Source organism: Propithecus coquereli, unplaced genomic scaffold (assembly GCF_000956105.1).
Source record: "Propithecus coquereli isolate 6110/MARCELLA unplaced genomic scaffold, Pcoq_1.0 Scaffold146, whole genome shotgun sequence".
Lineage (NCBI taxonomy): Eukaryota > Metazoa > Chordata > Mammalia > Primates > Indriidae > Propithecus > Propithecus coquereli.
The window spans coordinates 837,769-850,058 of record NW_012138969.1 but is presented as its reverse complement, the minus strand read 5'-3'; the positions used below and the strand labels follow the sequence as shown (position 1 = coordinate 850,058).

At 40.1% G+C, this 12,290-nt stretch overlaps 1 protein-coding gene across 1 annotated transcript in view; it reads right to left on the bottom strand.

Annotated features, from left to right (window-relative positions):
- IVNS1ABP (influenza virus NS1A binding protein) overlaps window positions 1-11,607 on the bottom strand; it is a 17,166-nt gene extending 5,559 nt beyond the window's left edge. The window contains exons 1-8 of the mRNA XM_012640002.1: window positions 11,217-11,607; window positions 5,318-5,542; window positions 4,105-4,233; window positions 3,714-3,883; window positions 3,504-3,579; window positions 2,109-2,282; window positions 1,677-1,802; window positions 200-307 (exon numbers count right to left, since the gene is read on the bottom strand). Of these exons, the coding sequence (XP_012495456.1) occupies window positions 200-307; window positions 1,677-1,802; window positions 2,109-2,282; window positions 3,504-3,579; window positions 3,714-3,883; window positions 4,105-4,215 (765 nt within the window). The 5' untranslated portion in view covers window positions 4,216-4,233; window positions 5,318-5,542; window positions 11,217-11,607. The remainder of the gene's footprint in view (window positions 1-199; window positions 308-1,676; window positions 1,803-2,108; window positions 2,283-3,503; window positions 3,580-3,713; window positions 3,884-4,104; window positions 4,234-5,317; window positions 5,543-11,216) is intronic.
- Window positions 11,608-12,290: the final 683 nt, after the last annotated feature.

Here is a 12,290-nt window from a genome sequence, read left to right as displayed (position 1 = left end):
TCCTAATTTGTTATTTTCTTTTCACGGGACAAAAATGCTAGTAACTCTAAGATATGCTTGTTTTCTCCCAAAAATGTTTTTGTCCAGTTATACCAATGAAATTGGTCCACTTTCCTTTACTAAAGGAAAATTTAAGTATGCTATAAAATTCTCTCGTCAAATTTTAACCTGAGGTTACCTCAGACTGTGCAATGTGTACCTGCACAAACTGAATGTGGTCATCATCACTGCCAAACACCTCAGCCTGTCCATCTAGTAGGTTCCCATCAAGCAGCTTGTGATCAGCTGAGTAGTACAAGGTTTGAACCTGCAAAACAGCAACAGAACACCCATGTGGCTACAGTCACCATGGCTACTCCACTAGTACGCAGATTACACAAACGCCTCAAGGTAACCTCCAGTGTGCTTCTTGAGCTTCTTGACATGTTACTCTGGCAGGATCCCGAAGTAAAGAAAAATACATGTCATGGTGGTAAAAATTTAAAAACCAAAATCCAAAAACCAAAATCAAATACAAAATCTTCCACTACTGGCCGAAGAGTCCTTGGCTTGATTGGCTTGAAAGAAATCTTCACTTTTTTCATAGCTTCTACTATACAGTACTAAGAAAAAAGGCTAGTACAATATACAGACTCTTAAAGAATACACATATTTACAATAAATTACTGAATATAGTTTACACCTCTGAAGATAAGTGGTCTGATTTGCATAAACATTTCCCTCCTGTAGGCAATGTCAAGAAAAACATAAAGAAAAAACAAATGCAAAAATTCAAGTAAGCTGTAGAGATATCTCCCTTGACAGATGCAAATACAGAGCTAATGCATCTGATTTTCAAGTGGGAAATCATATAGAAGTTAAAGATCATCTGTTAGCCCTTTTAGAACATAAGGATGGCAGTGGTTTTCCAGGCCTAACAGACTTGGTAAGCCTTTAGGGACTCCGAAAGGCTTAAGTGGAGTGATAAACTCAAGATTATTCTACTGCTCCACATGCATATTTTAAATTTCCACCACTTCTCCATTAATTTTGTTTTTCTTATGTATTTTAAAAAATAGCCCAAGTTAAGTGAGTGACTGTATGTATGAACAACACCATTGAAAAACACAAAGCTTTAAAGATGAGAATCCTGTAAAGGAGTAAACACCATTAAATCATCATCGTTCTCTGCCCACAGCGGATTTTTCTTAGGAGAACTGGGGCAGGACTGCTGCTTCTTTACGTGTCAATACACTTGAAGTTTCTTCTTGTTTCTTCAGTCTTGGGTATCCTAGTTTTGTTAATAAACCTATGGGGAGATAAATCAATGGGGAGGAACAACCATTAGAAGCTTTTACCTACTTGTCAAATTTAAAGCAAAAACCTGTGAAGAAAAATTAAGAATCTACAGAAAATCTCAGTACCACCTCCCATTTCTACAGCAAATTACATGCTACTTTAAAGAAAGTTAACAGCACATAATAAGCAAAGAAATAAAAAAAGAAAAGCAGAAGACCAAACTGAACAGTTCATTCAGCTCACCTGGACACCCCCCCTGTTTCTCAGCTTAGGGGTACCTACAGCAAAATTTAAATTCTTTAGGGTCATGGTTATAAAATAAAAGTGAAAGGGAATCCTTTATGTTACAGCAAAGTAATTTTTAAGAATTGTTGAATCCCATTTACTCTAAAACTAACCTCTTCCATCAGCTCTTCCAGACTGTCTCCATTCTCCCAGATGCTACGCTGCACCCAGTTGATTACCTTTGTATACAATTTGCCATTGCTGGGTAAGCAAACATTATCTTCAAGCATTACCTCCAACTGAGTTGAGAAAAAACAATGACACATCAAATGTTGAGTTTTTAATTCTCAGCTTACTGCTCAATTTCACAATAAAGTTGTCATAGATGCCCAATTGTGTTCCATACATTTACTCTAATTTGTAAGGAAATCAGTAACCAAAAACAAAGAAAGTAAACAAACTGGTAAGCAGAAACCCATCATGTGTTAAGAACAATATAATTTCAACATATTATTGTTTTTATAACCATTACTCACTTGTTTGAAACACGGACAAAGATTTAAAACTAGAGTGTATTAAATCTGTTCATAGATTTTCCTCCTTACCTTTAACCTTGGAAGCTTAAGAAACTCCTCCTCTTCGGAAATTTCTAACAAATGCTCCTGAATATAAGCATCAACCTTATTCAACAAACGGGAGTCTCCCATACAACTTGCAAAATTTCGGTAAGAGATGCAGCTGGTAACATCCATTCTAGATAGTAAATAATCACCACAAACCTTCGGAAAGAAATATATGTGTGCCAACAATTACATTTATTTTAATCAACAAATATTTAATGTTCAACATGTAAGCACCATGTGAAGATATAAAGATGAATCAAAAATCATTGTCTTAATACAACAAATTTAATAGTGAGAATAGCAAAGATACAACTGATAAACACCAACGAATGCTGCACAAATGTGTTAGTTGTTTAAGGAGAAATGAAACAAACTGAAATGCTGTGTAGGTTCACATAAGTATTTTTAACTATTACAGTAATTCAGTAAGGCTTCATGAAAGACAGAATCTGGACTGGGCTCTATAGGAGAGGTGACGTTGATGTTGAATGTAATAGGAAGTAGGGAAGATGCTGCAAACAATTTACTTTGGCTGGAAAAAAGATAAGACAACTAGGAAAAAATTTTGAAAATAAAACTACATTAAGGAGAACCCGGAATGCTAAACTCAGGGATATGTGCTGTAAATCAAAAAAGGATTTTTAAGCAGAGGAGTGGCATTAGAGGACTGGCCAGTAAACCAAACTTTTTCTTAAGGGCTAGATATTTAGTATCTTATTTTAGGCTTGTGGGACATATTGTCTGTCACAACTACTCAATTCTGTCACCATAGCTGGAAAGCAGCCAGATCATGTGTAAATGAATACACATGGCTGTGTTCCAATAAAAACTTTACAAAAACAGGCAGCTGGCCCATGGCCTACAATTTACTGACCCCCGCCTCCACGACATTCAAGGATTAAATGCCCTTTTTCCTATGAATTATTAAGTATTTCTCACTGGTATTAAATTCTAGAAGGAATACTTTAAAGAGGAAGCCAGGAAATTAAGAGACCAGAGAACTGAGGATATAAATTATGTTATTTACTCTTGATAAAAACAGATGAATTCAAAAGAAATTTTGTTCTGTTTGTTTGTTTTCACTTAAGTCCGTCTTCACAGATGAATATTTTAATTCATCCTGTCAGAGACTGACACAGCCACCCGTCCAGAGAAGACTGTTGAAAGAGTGAGACTTCAGCTCAAATTATCTGAGAGGTAGTGTGATCTTGCTACCTTATTACAGACAAAGAGTTAAAATAACACACTCAATTCTCTGAAGGGAAAAAAGGGGGGCATTTTCAAATTCTTGAGACTAACAAAATGTTTTGTGACAAATTCTGCATTCTCATCGTCTAAGTATTAATAAGTCCTTGAATATTACTTCTAATACTCTACCTGCTTTACTCGGTCCATCTTCAGCTTCTTTGCTGCAGAATAAACATCTTTTACTAACTCCTTATCAGCTTTCAACCTATTAGAAAAATATCTTTATTATTTATGATACCAAAGCCTTAAAACACAGATACTCGATATAAATATATTTAGAGAAACTTGGAATTTTCTGATGATGTTCCCTAATTATGTGGTTTACTTCAAAGTACTTACTGAGCAGTGTAGGCATAATTCAGCAAGACTTCAACAGCTTCTGGATTGAGATCATCAAATTTAACATGAGAAACTCCATGAGAATCACTATCACTATTAAATATTTCAAATAAATAGGGACTGCAGCAAGCCAATACTGCTCTGTGTGCTAACATCTCATGGCCACAGACCTGAAATTATAAAGAATTAAAATGAGAACTACTGTGGATTACGTATTTCTCTAGTCAATTACTAGGTCAGATTCCTTTATCTTACATTTTTAGGTAAAGCATTCTTTTTAAAAAGTCATTTCATTAAATGCCTGTGAAAAAGAAAACAAGCACATCTAAGAACTTATGGCTTTTAGTAACAAAAGATCAATTCTATAAGTTTCCAATTAAGTTTTAAATACCTGAAGTCGAACATCACAGAACTGGCCACTTTTCCTCAAGGCATTTAATTTGGCAACAGAAGACTCGATAAAATTTTCATCTTCAAACATCAAATATCCGTTAGGAATCATTTTTCCTTATAAATGTGGCTAAACAGCAGGAAAAAAAGCTGACTTATTTTATTTGCAAATGGTAGTTTTTAAAATATAAAGAGTAATACAATATCTTTGTTCTCAAATTCCAACCTATAAATAACATATAAAAATTTTATTCTTGAGGCCAGGAGTTTGAGACCCACCTGGGCAACATAGGAAGATCCCATCTTTATCAAAAAAAAAAAAAAGAAGCTGTTATCACACTAAAACCTAGCTAAAACAACATTGGCATTGAATATCCAAGTCTTTGTACCCCCATACTTTGTCTTAAGTCCTTTTAAAGATTAATATAGCAGTGGTATCTCAACAATTTTGGCCAGGTTTCCATGCCTATTAGCACATTTGTTCTGAAGGGAAGCAAATGAAACTCTGTCTACCCAAACCCCTATAATGAGCAACCTAAAAGCCTGAAAGGATATGAAGTAGCCATCACTTACAGGTTTCCTTGGATTTGGGCTCCTGTTTCCTTTACTCACAAATGAGAAAAACTGTTATTTATTCCATTTCTACCCTTGTTCAGTTTCCTTAAAGGGACCCAACATTTAACTCTATTCTTCAAAATTATATCTCATCAAGATTTAGATGTGGAAAATTGCCTGATTCTTCCTTTGCCTAAAACACACACTTAAAAATCTAATACGTCTCCTCATTGCATCTGCCAAATGATTTTTATAATGATTTTTATAAATGTTTTGAAATATATAAAGTAGAGAAATTTAAAAAGATAAACTTAGAGTCTGTTCCTTTTGTAAGTTTCATATATTTTAAATCACTTAAGATTACATAATAGTAACTTCTTTAAAAGTTTTGGCATTTCACTTACTTCTAAACAACTGACTAATAACTACACAAAATACATCACTAAAAAGCAGTAATATATTTCATTTTGAAGTAACTGATTTATTTAAAGTCAAATTGTAGAAAGGTAAATTATGAAAACATTTTCCACATTCATATTCAAATTATTATTGGCTTCTCCGCCTTTTAAAAAATTATGAAAGACTATTAATATACTCTGCACAGTCTTCAGAAAAACAATGTATCTTAATACTGGCCTGGGCACTGAATATTCACTTACCTATTATATTGGTGACAAATGTATTTCTGAAAACTCTTAATCCAAAGACAAAGGAGTGTTAAAACGCAGCACGTTGTCAAGGTATGAAGACAGGTGGCTGGAGTAAAGGCAGACGTGTCTTAAGCTCTAATTGTGATTCCAAAACTATCAGGCTTGAAAATGATGTAATCAAGTCCTTAAAAGCTATAGACACAAATTTCTTCTGTGATAATGGTACATCATAATCTGTAACAACGACAAATTTAAGTTAGATATTCAGAATGATCAAAGACTGTTATTGATCTAGGTAGAGTAGATCATGAAAAACAAGTCCTGATCTTTGATTTTGAGGTAAATGGCAAAAATATTCACACTACATAAAAAAAAAGAACATAATGCAATTATACATAAATATTTTTAACTTGACTACCTAGGTGATCTTAAAAAACAAACAAACAAACCTTACCCAGAGGTCAGGAGCTAATAACTTACTGTTTAAGTGGGGTATAAAAGCACCAGAATCACAACACGAACGTAAATACTGGTTAACTCAATATTCTTTACTATTAGATTCCAACTAATACATACACATGTGATCTGTTTTTAGGAGCCAGCAAGCAATCTTTGGGCATTATTCCCAAACTCATATATAATGTTACAAACCAGAGATAATTGTTACTCAAAATGTGCTCTGCACTTCCCAGCCTCTCTAACTTTGTTCAAATTGTTCTATCTTGAATGCCCTTAACCCAACCTCTACCAGATGAAATCTTACAATCATAAAGCCTCTTGCCAAATCCTCCCAGTTGGGAAGCAGATTCTCCTCATCCTCCGCACCTAGAATCCTCCCTGAAAGGTATGTATGATCTTCCAGCTGGTCTGTTCTGAGCTAATGCTTCTATATACCTGTTTCCTTGCTTCCAGACCCCATGAAGGCAAAGCCTCTGTTTTGTTCATCTTTTGTATCCAAACCCATTTCCCCCCTACCAGGACTAGCCTAGGAACTTCAACATAAAGATTGAGTAATCTGTTGAAACAAACGGGAATATACTGAAGCCTGTGTTTTGCATGATCATTCTTCTCATACAAAGTAATAACTACCAATGGAATTTCTGGTTCAAAACAAATCTTCAAGGTAATCAGTACTCCCACCTATTCTTTCCTCTTCATTTTCATATGTCATCAATTACTAGTGTCGAATTCAGATGGCACTTATTTTTTAATCACCTGAACTGCTATTACACCACTGTTAATGCTGGAAACCAGAACTAAGTAAGAAATTATTTGAAATATGTGCAAACATATCAATTTTTAGGAATATCTTAAAATGACTTGGATTTGTCTCATGCATCAATCAAACCCACAAGTCTAAATCTAACAATTATGTCAAAGTAAATAATCACTTACCCCAGGCGCCACTGCAAGTTGGTCCAGTACTAATGCAATAGACCAACTGTGTTAAGTTTAGCGTATTGACTGTATCTGTAAGAACTGGATCTCGTGTGTCTCCATAACTTAGGTTTCATTTCAAGGAAACCCAAGTATTCCAACTCAGCTTGGGATTGTTGTGAAGGCTTACCTCCTCATCAAAACTATATCAAACTGTTATATAATACTGATTTCCTTGGCTCTACACTTTTATCTAGGTTGGTTAATTCAGCTTTTCCTAAGAAATTAGAAAACAAATGTTCTCCCAAATACACACAATTCTTTATACAGAGATAACACACTATCCTAAAGAAACCAAAAAATCAGCCAGCCACAAGCCTGTAGTCCCAGCTACTCAGGAGGCTGAGGCAGGAGGATCACTTGAGCCCAGGCATTTGAATCTGCAGTGAGCTATGATCGAGCCACTGTCCTTTGGGAGAACACTTTGGAGAATTTTTGGAGCAACTTGGCATAGAATGAGTCCTATTACATCATTTAGTACTTGATTTTTAGTTCATTAAGGTCTTAATATGAACCTCATCTCTTTAATATCTACTGATCAGTACAACCCTGCTTGATTATTAAAAGCTAGCCCAAGTCCTGATGACATTTAAGTTAATACAAACTTACTTTGTTCAATTACTGCTCTCACAAACTATGTCCTTCCTCCCAACCTCCCTGCAAGTTTGGTGGAGGTCAGATCAACTTCTACCTGTAAAACCACGTTTTTGAAAGTTCACAGTCACTTTCGTTAAAGTAAGCTTGGGCAAATCAAGAGTTTTAAAACTACCCCTGCAATTCATGGAAGATATTATGTGGTCTATGAAACTCAAGCACAATAACTAGTGGAATAAAAAAATGGAGAGAATGTTATTCTTTGAAAATCCAAACCAAAAAGCCCAAACATCCTAGAGTCACATAAGAGTATAAAACTTACAATTTTGTTTGGTATTTAAAATATACTTCCAAGTAATCCACTTTTAAGATTAAAACTGGGATCAAATACAATATACTCTGATAAATACAATATATTTCAGTTCCTTTATATGGCTAGTACAAGAAAAAAGAATATAGAAGATTCATAAATGAGTAATTAAACTGCTTAACACCCAGCAGTTCACAAATTACCATAGTCCAAAAAGATTAGCTTAAGTGAAATACAATTCAACAGGTCTTATCAAAGAGTTATAAAAAAGGTAGGCATAATATGGAGTCTCCCAAAATTGTCTGGCTTTCCTTAAGAGCAAGATAAAACACTATAATCAAACTTTCAAAGCATTCTTAAAACTTCAAGGCAAATTACAAATATTTAAGTGTAAAGGCAATCTTTTGAGGGCAGTCAATTCCCACAAAGTCGCAATCAACTCCATTTTAAAAGGAGAGACTTTGTAATGCAAAGTAAATCAACGACCTTTTTAAAAACAGAAGTTTCAGCTTCCCAATGAACCCTCTAAAAACCACTATCATTATCCATCTATATCAAAACTCACCAAACTCACTCATTTGCTCCATGCTTTTAACCTCAGAGTTTTGTAATTCTTTCATTACAAAACAAACATTTGTGGCACCAAACATATGGCAGGCACAAAGTGAAATGGAATGCTTATAACACAATGGCGTTAACTCAATTCCCTATCCTTAACCACTTCACAGGCAGGACAGGAAGACAGATAAACCAGTGAAAACAGCTTGAACAAAAGGGAAAAAAAGGTATGGCAGCAAATATATTCCAGAAACTGCAGCTATTTCATTTCAATAGATTGCGGATTTGTAGAGTTGCAGGATGCATATGGTAAACAGTTGGGAGAGGAAGTAAGAGAGACTAATTTCAAGGTTTAAACAGTGCTGAGAATGGAGAACAGATGAAGGATTTAAGTAAGGAAGCATAGGGCACTGAAACAGACATGTGGGGGGATGGGTAACAGGAAATAGTGCAGTTACATAAAGAGTCTGTACACCCATGCTTAGTCCTTAACTAAGGCAGTGGAGACTTAAGATATTTTAGCTTGGATGTGGCATCATTATTCGAATATATATCATAATTAAGAATTCCAAGAAGCATAACACAGAGTCGTTTTTAGTTTGCTGCATGGAGAAAGATAGGAAGGAAGGAGAGAAGAATTTGGTTTGGGATGGTCTAATGCTGAGGTAAGTATTAGGCATTCAGGTTGATATTAAAAGTGTAAGAATATTGCTCTAGGTACAGGTTTAGAAACATTTACCAAGGTGTTAACTTCAGTTTACAAGATAAGCATGTATTTTTTTTTGTGGTTGTAACAGAAACCCAGAAATCACTTCCTTATTCATAATACCTCAATTTACACTCTAGCAGAGCACATGGTGGGAGGACCCTAACCTTTAACAATTCCTACTTGCAGGATTTAACTACATAATCGTACTGCTAAAAAGTCAACGGAAGTTATTTTTTAGGATACTTCACCTTGTTATCAATGATTAAGATAGAGCCTAACAGGGCTGGGCATAGTGGCCCATGCCTGTAATCCCAGCACTTTAGGAGGCTGGGGCAGGAGGATTACTTAAGGTCAGTATTCAAGACCAGCCTGAGCAACAGTCAGACCCCTGTCACTACAAAAAGTAAAAAGTCAGCTGGGTGTGGTGGTGTGCGCTTGTAGTCCCAGCTACTCAGTAGGCTGAGGCAAAAGGATTGAGTCCAGGAGTTTGAGGTTGTAGTGAGCTATGGTGACATCACTGCACTTTAGCCCAGGCAACGGAGCAAGACGATCTCAAAAAAAAAAAAAGGTATTTCCCTAATAGTAAAGACTTAAATGAAAAAACTTGTTTGCAAAACCACATTCAAGTGCCATCTAACATATCCTTCAGGCAAGAAAAACAAAACCCCACATTCCAAAAGAGCAAGTAGCCAAAAGACACTAATTTAAAACTAAGACTAAAATTTGAAATACTTTGTCATGGAGGGAAAAGTTAGAAAAAAGAATTATGAATTAAGACAACAGCTATAGAAATCAATATCTATTAATTGGAGGTTTCATCTATTACGAAAATAGAGGAAAACCATTCCGGGTCTTTCTCTGGTTAGTGGTTCAAGTCCTGTTTACCTCACTCACCTACCAAATTTTGGTAAGTAAGTAACCTGCAAGCTGGCATTAAATGATACTGGTCTCAATCCAATTCCTAAGTCAGTTTACCTCATGTCCAGACTTACAAATACAACTGCTCCTTCAGCATCTTTAAGACACGTTTCAGCAGGATTCAGCCTAAAACTATTCATCAGTATTTGTTATTCCTAAACCAACTGCTGGTGTAAGAATTATTAAAAGAAAATATGGCATGATGGTAGTCTAGTCTATGCTGTACTTGTTCAACTGTTAATAGTACTAGGCTTCCAGAGTTGTCATTTATTACTAGATAGGCGATCACAACACATAAGAACTCAAAGAACAGCCTGATGTTCTAACTCGCCATCACTGACAACAGACATTAGGAAACAAAAATGTGCCCTGTAGGCCATCTGATTTCTCCTTGTTTGAAACGTCAGCTGTCTCAAACCAACAGATTTGTCTACTAGGTATTGGGTGGAAACGTAGTAAACGTAGTTCTGAAGTAGTGGTTCAAGTTCCCCTACGTTCGACCCTAACCTGATACTGATACCTTCCGATCATCAAGACCAGAGTCCCTTGGCAAAAAGAGGGGAAGTACGGAAAAAGAGCAAGCCTCGCCACCTACTTCTTTCGTAAAAAAGAGCGCCCAAGAGTGACTGGCCCGCGCTGCAGCCCCAGGCCTTCCTCCTCGCGCGGCCAGGCCGGCGCCCATTTCCAAGGCTGGGAGGCCAGGCGCCCTGCGCCCGCACACCCCCGCCCGGGATTGGCCGGCCCCGCAGTCATTCAGCGCCGACACGTCAGGGCAGCCGCTCCCTCCCTCCTCCCGCCCCCTTCTCCCCGCGCTTGGCAAGAAAAGCGGGCAACGTGGAGCGGGAACAAAGGACCCCGCGGCCCACGGCGATCGGGGACTCGGTGCCACCTCACTCCAGGCCCGGGGCTGGCTGTTCGCCCACAGTCGCCGAGGCCCCGGAGGTCTCACCGAGGAGAATCCAGATGCCAGGCAAACCCAATGCGAGGCGTCCGTTCCTGACAGCGAGAACGGAGTCCCGCGCCCTCCTTCTGGTGGGTCATCCCCGCCCGGTGGCGCCCTGACCTAGGCCCCCAAGGAGCCCTGGAGCAAAAACCTCGCGTTCCTCCCACCCTGCCTCCCCTGCTCCGGTGAAGAAAAGGGACCTCAGCCTCTGCGCTCTCCGAGGCGGCCGGCACTCGCCCCCGGCCGCCAACGCGACTCGGCAACCATGGCAGCGGCTGGAGCGCCGGCCCAGCGCGGCGCCAGCCTCTTGTCCCAGAGAGCGGCGGCGGCTCGGGGCGTCCTCCCGGGAGACCAGGACACCGCTCCGCGCCTCCCACCCTTTTCCCGGCCACCTGCGCCCTCTCCCTCATCCGCCGTCTGTAGAACCAGCGCATATTACCTGGTTCATCTCTGAAGAGATGGAAAAATTCATCTCTAGAGCTTCGATGGGGAGCAGGAGGAAGCGGGCGGGATCGGCCCAACGGAAAGCGCCTCGAGGCGACGGAGGGAGGAAGCGGTCGAGCGGGAGGACGAGCGGCCAGTCAGTGGAGGCTGCGAGGAGGGGGGAGCGCCACCGAGAATTCGCGGGAACTCGCTCGCGGGCGGGCACAGCTGCGCCGAAGCAGCAGGCGGAGAAACTGCGCCCAGCAGCTCCGAGCGACCGACCTCCACACGCGACCGGGAGACACTGCCGCCGCCGACCGCTCGCGCCGCACCCCCTCGCACGTCACCACGTGCGCCGCCGCTGCCGCCAACACCTCCCAGCCCGCTTCCGGCTGGAATCCCTCGGCAAATCACAGGCGAGCGCCAGAAAAATCCAGCTCTAGGCCCCGCCCCCGACGGAGGCCCCGCCCACCGCCCGCCCCGCCCGTCTTCGCTGGCACCGGTTCCTTCCATCACAGTTCTACTAGGTCAGCGCAAGGTGATCCCGGGGAGGGAGGCGGCGCTTCGGTGGCGCCCCTTTTACTTATCGCGCGCGGTGCCCTCCCTCCCTCGCCCGGTACCCTCACTTCGCCCTCTCCGACTGTCGCGGAACTGGTTCCCTCCAGCCGCCCTCACCTGTTCTGCCTTCCCCTGGAGGCACAATAGCTGCAGAGATAGACGTGGGAGATTAGATTTCTCGGCGTCAGACTTTCTTCTGGGCAACAGCCCTAGACTGGAGCCGCCCGCAGTGGACCTTAGAGTCTGTATTTGGGCACGGGCCCTTACCTTTTGGGTGGGGGGGTGGGAGCGTGCAAGGAGGAGACGTGGAGATTGTAAGGAAGAAGAGAGGCACTCAGTGGGAAGGGGTTGGACAACTACCCCTCATCTGGCCTGCTTTGGGTGAGAAGATTCAGTAACTTGGGGAAGAAACAATTGGAGAAGTCGGAGAAGGCCTAATACTGACAGTGTAGCCATAAAAACCTATTTACTTCTACTTTTCATCCCCTAGGTTTCTATTTTGTCTGGCTGCAGCTCTTCCTCTCAGGGACAC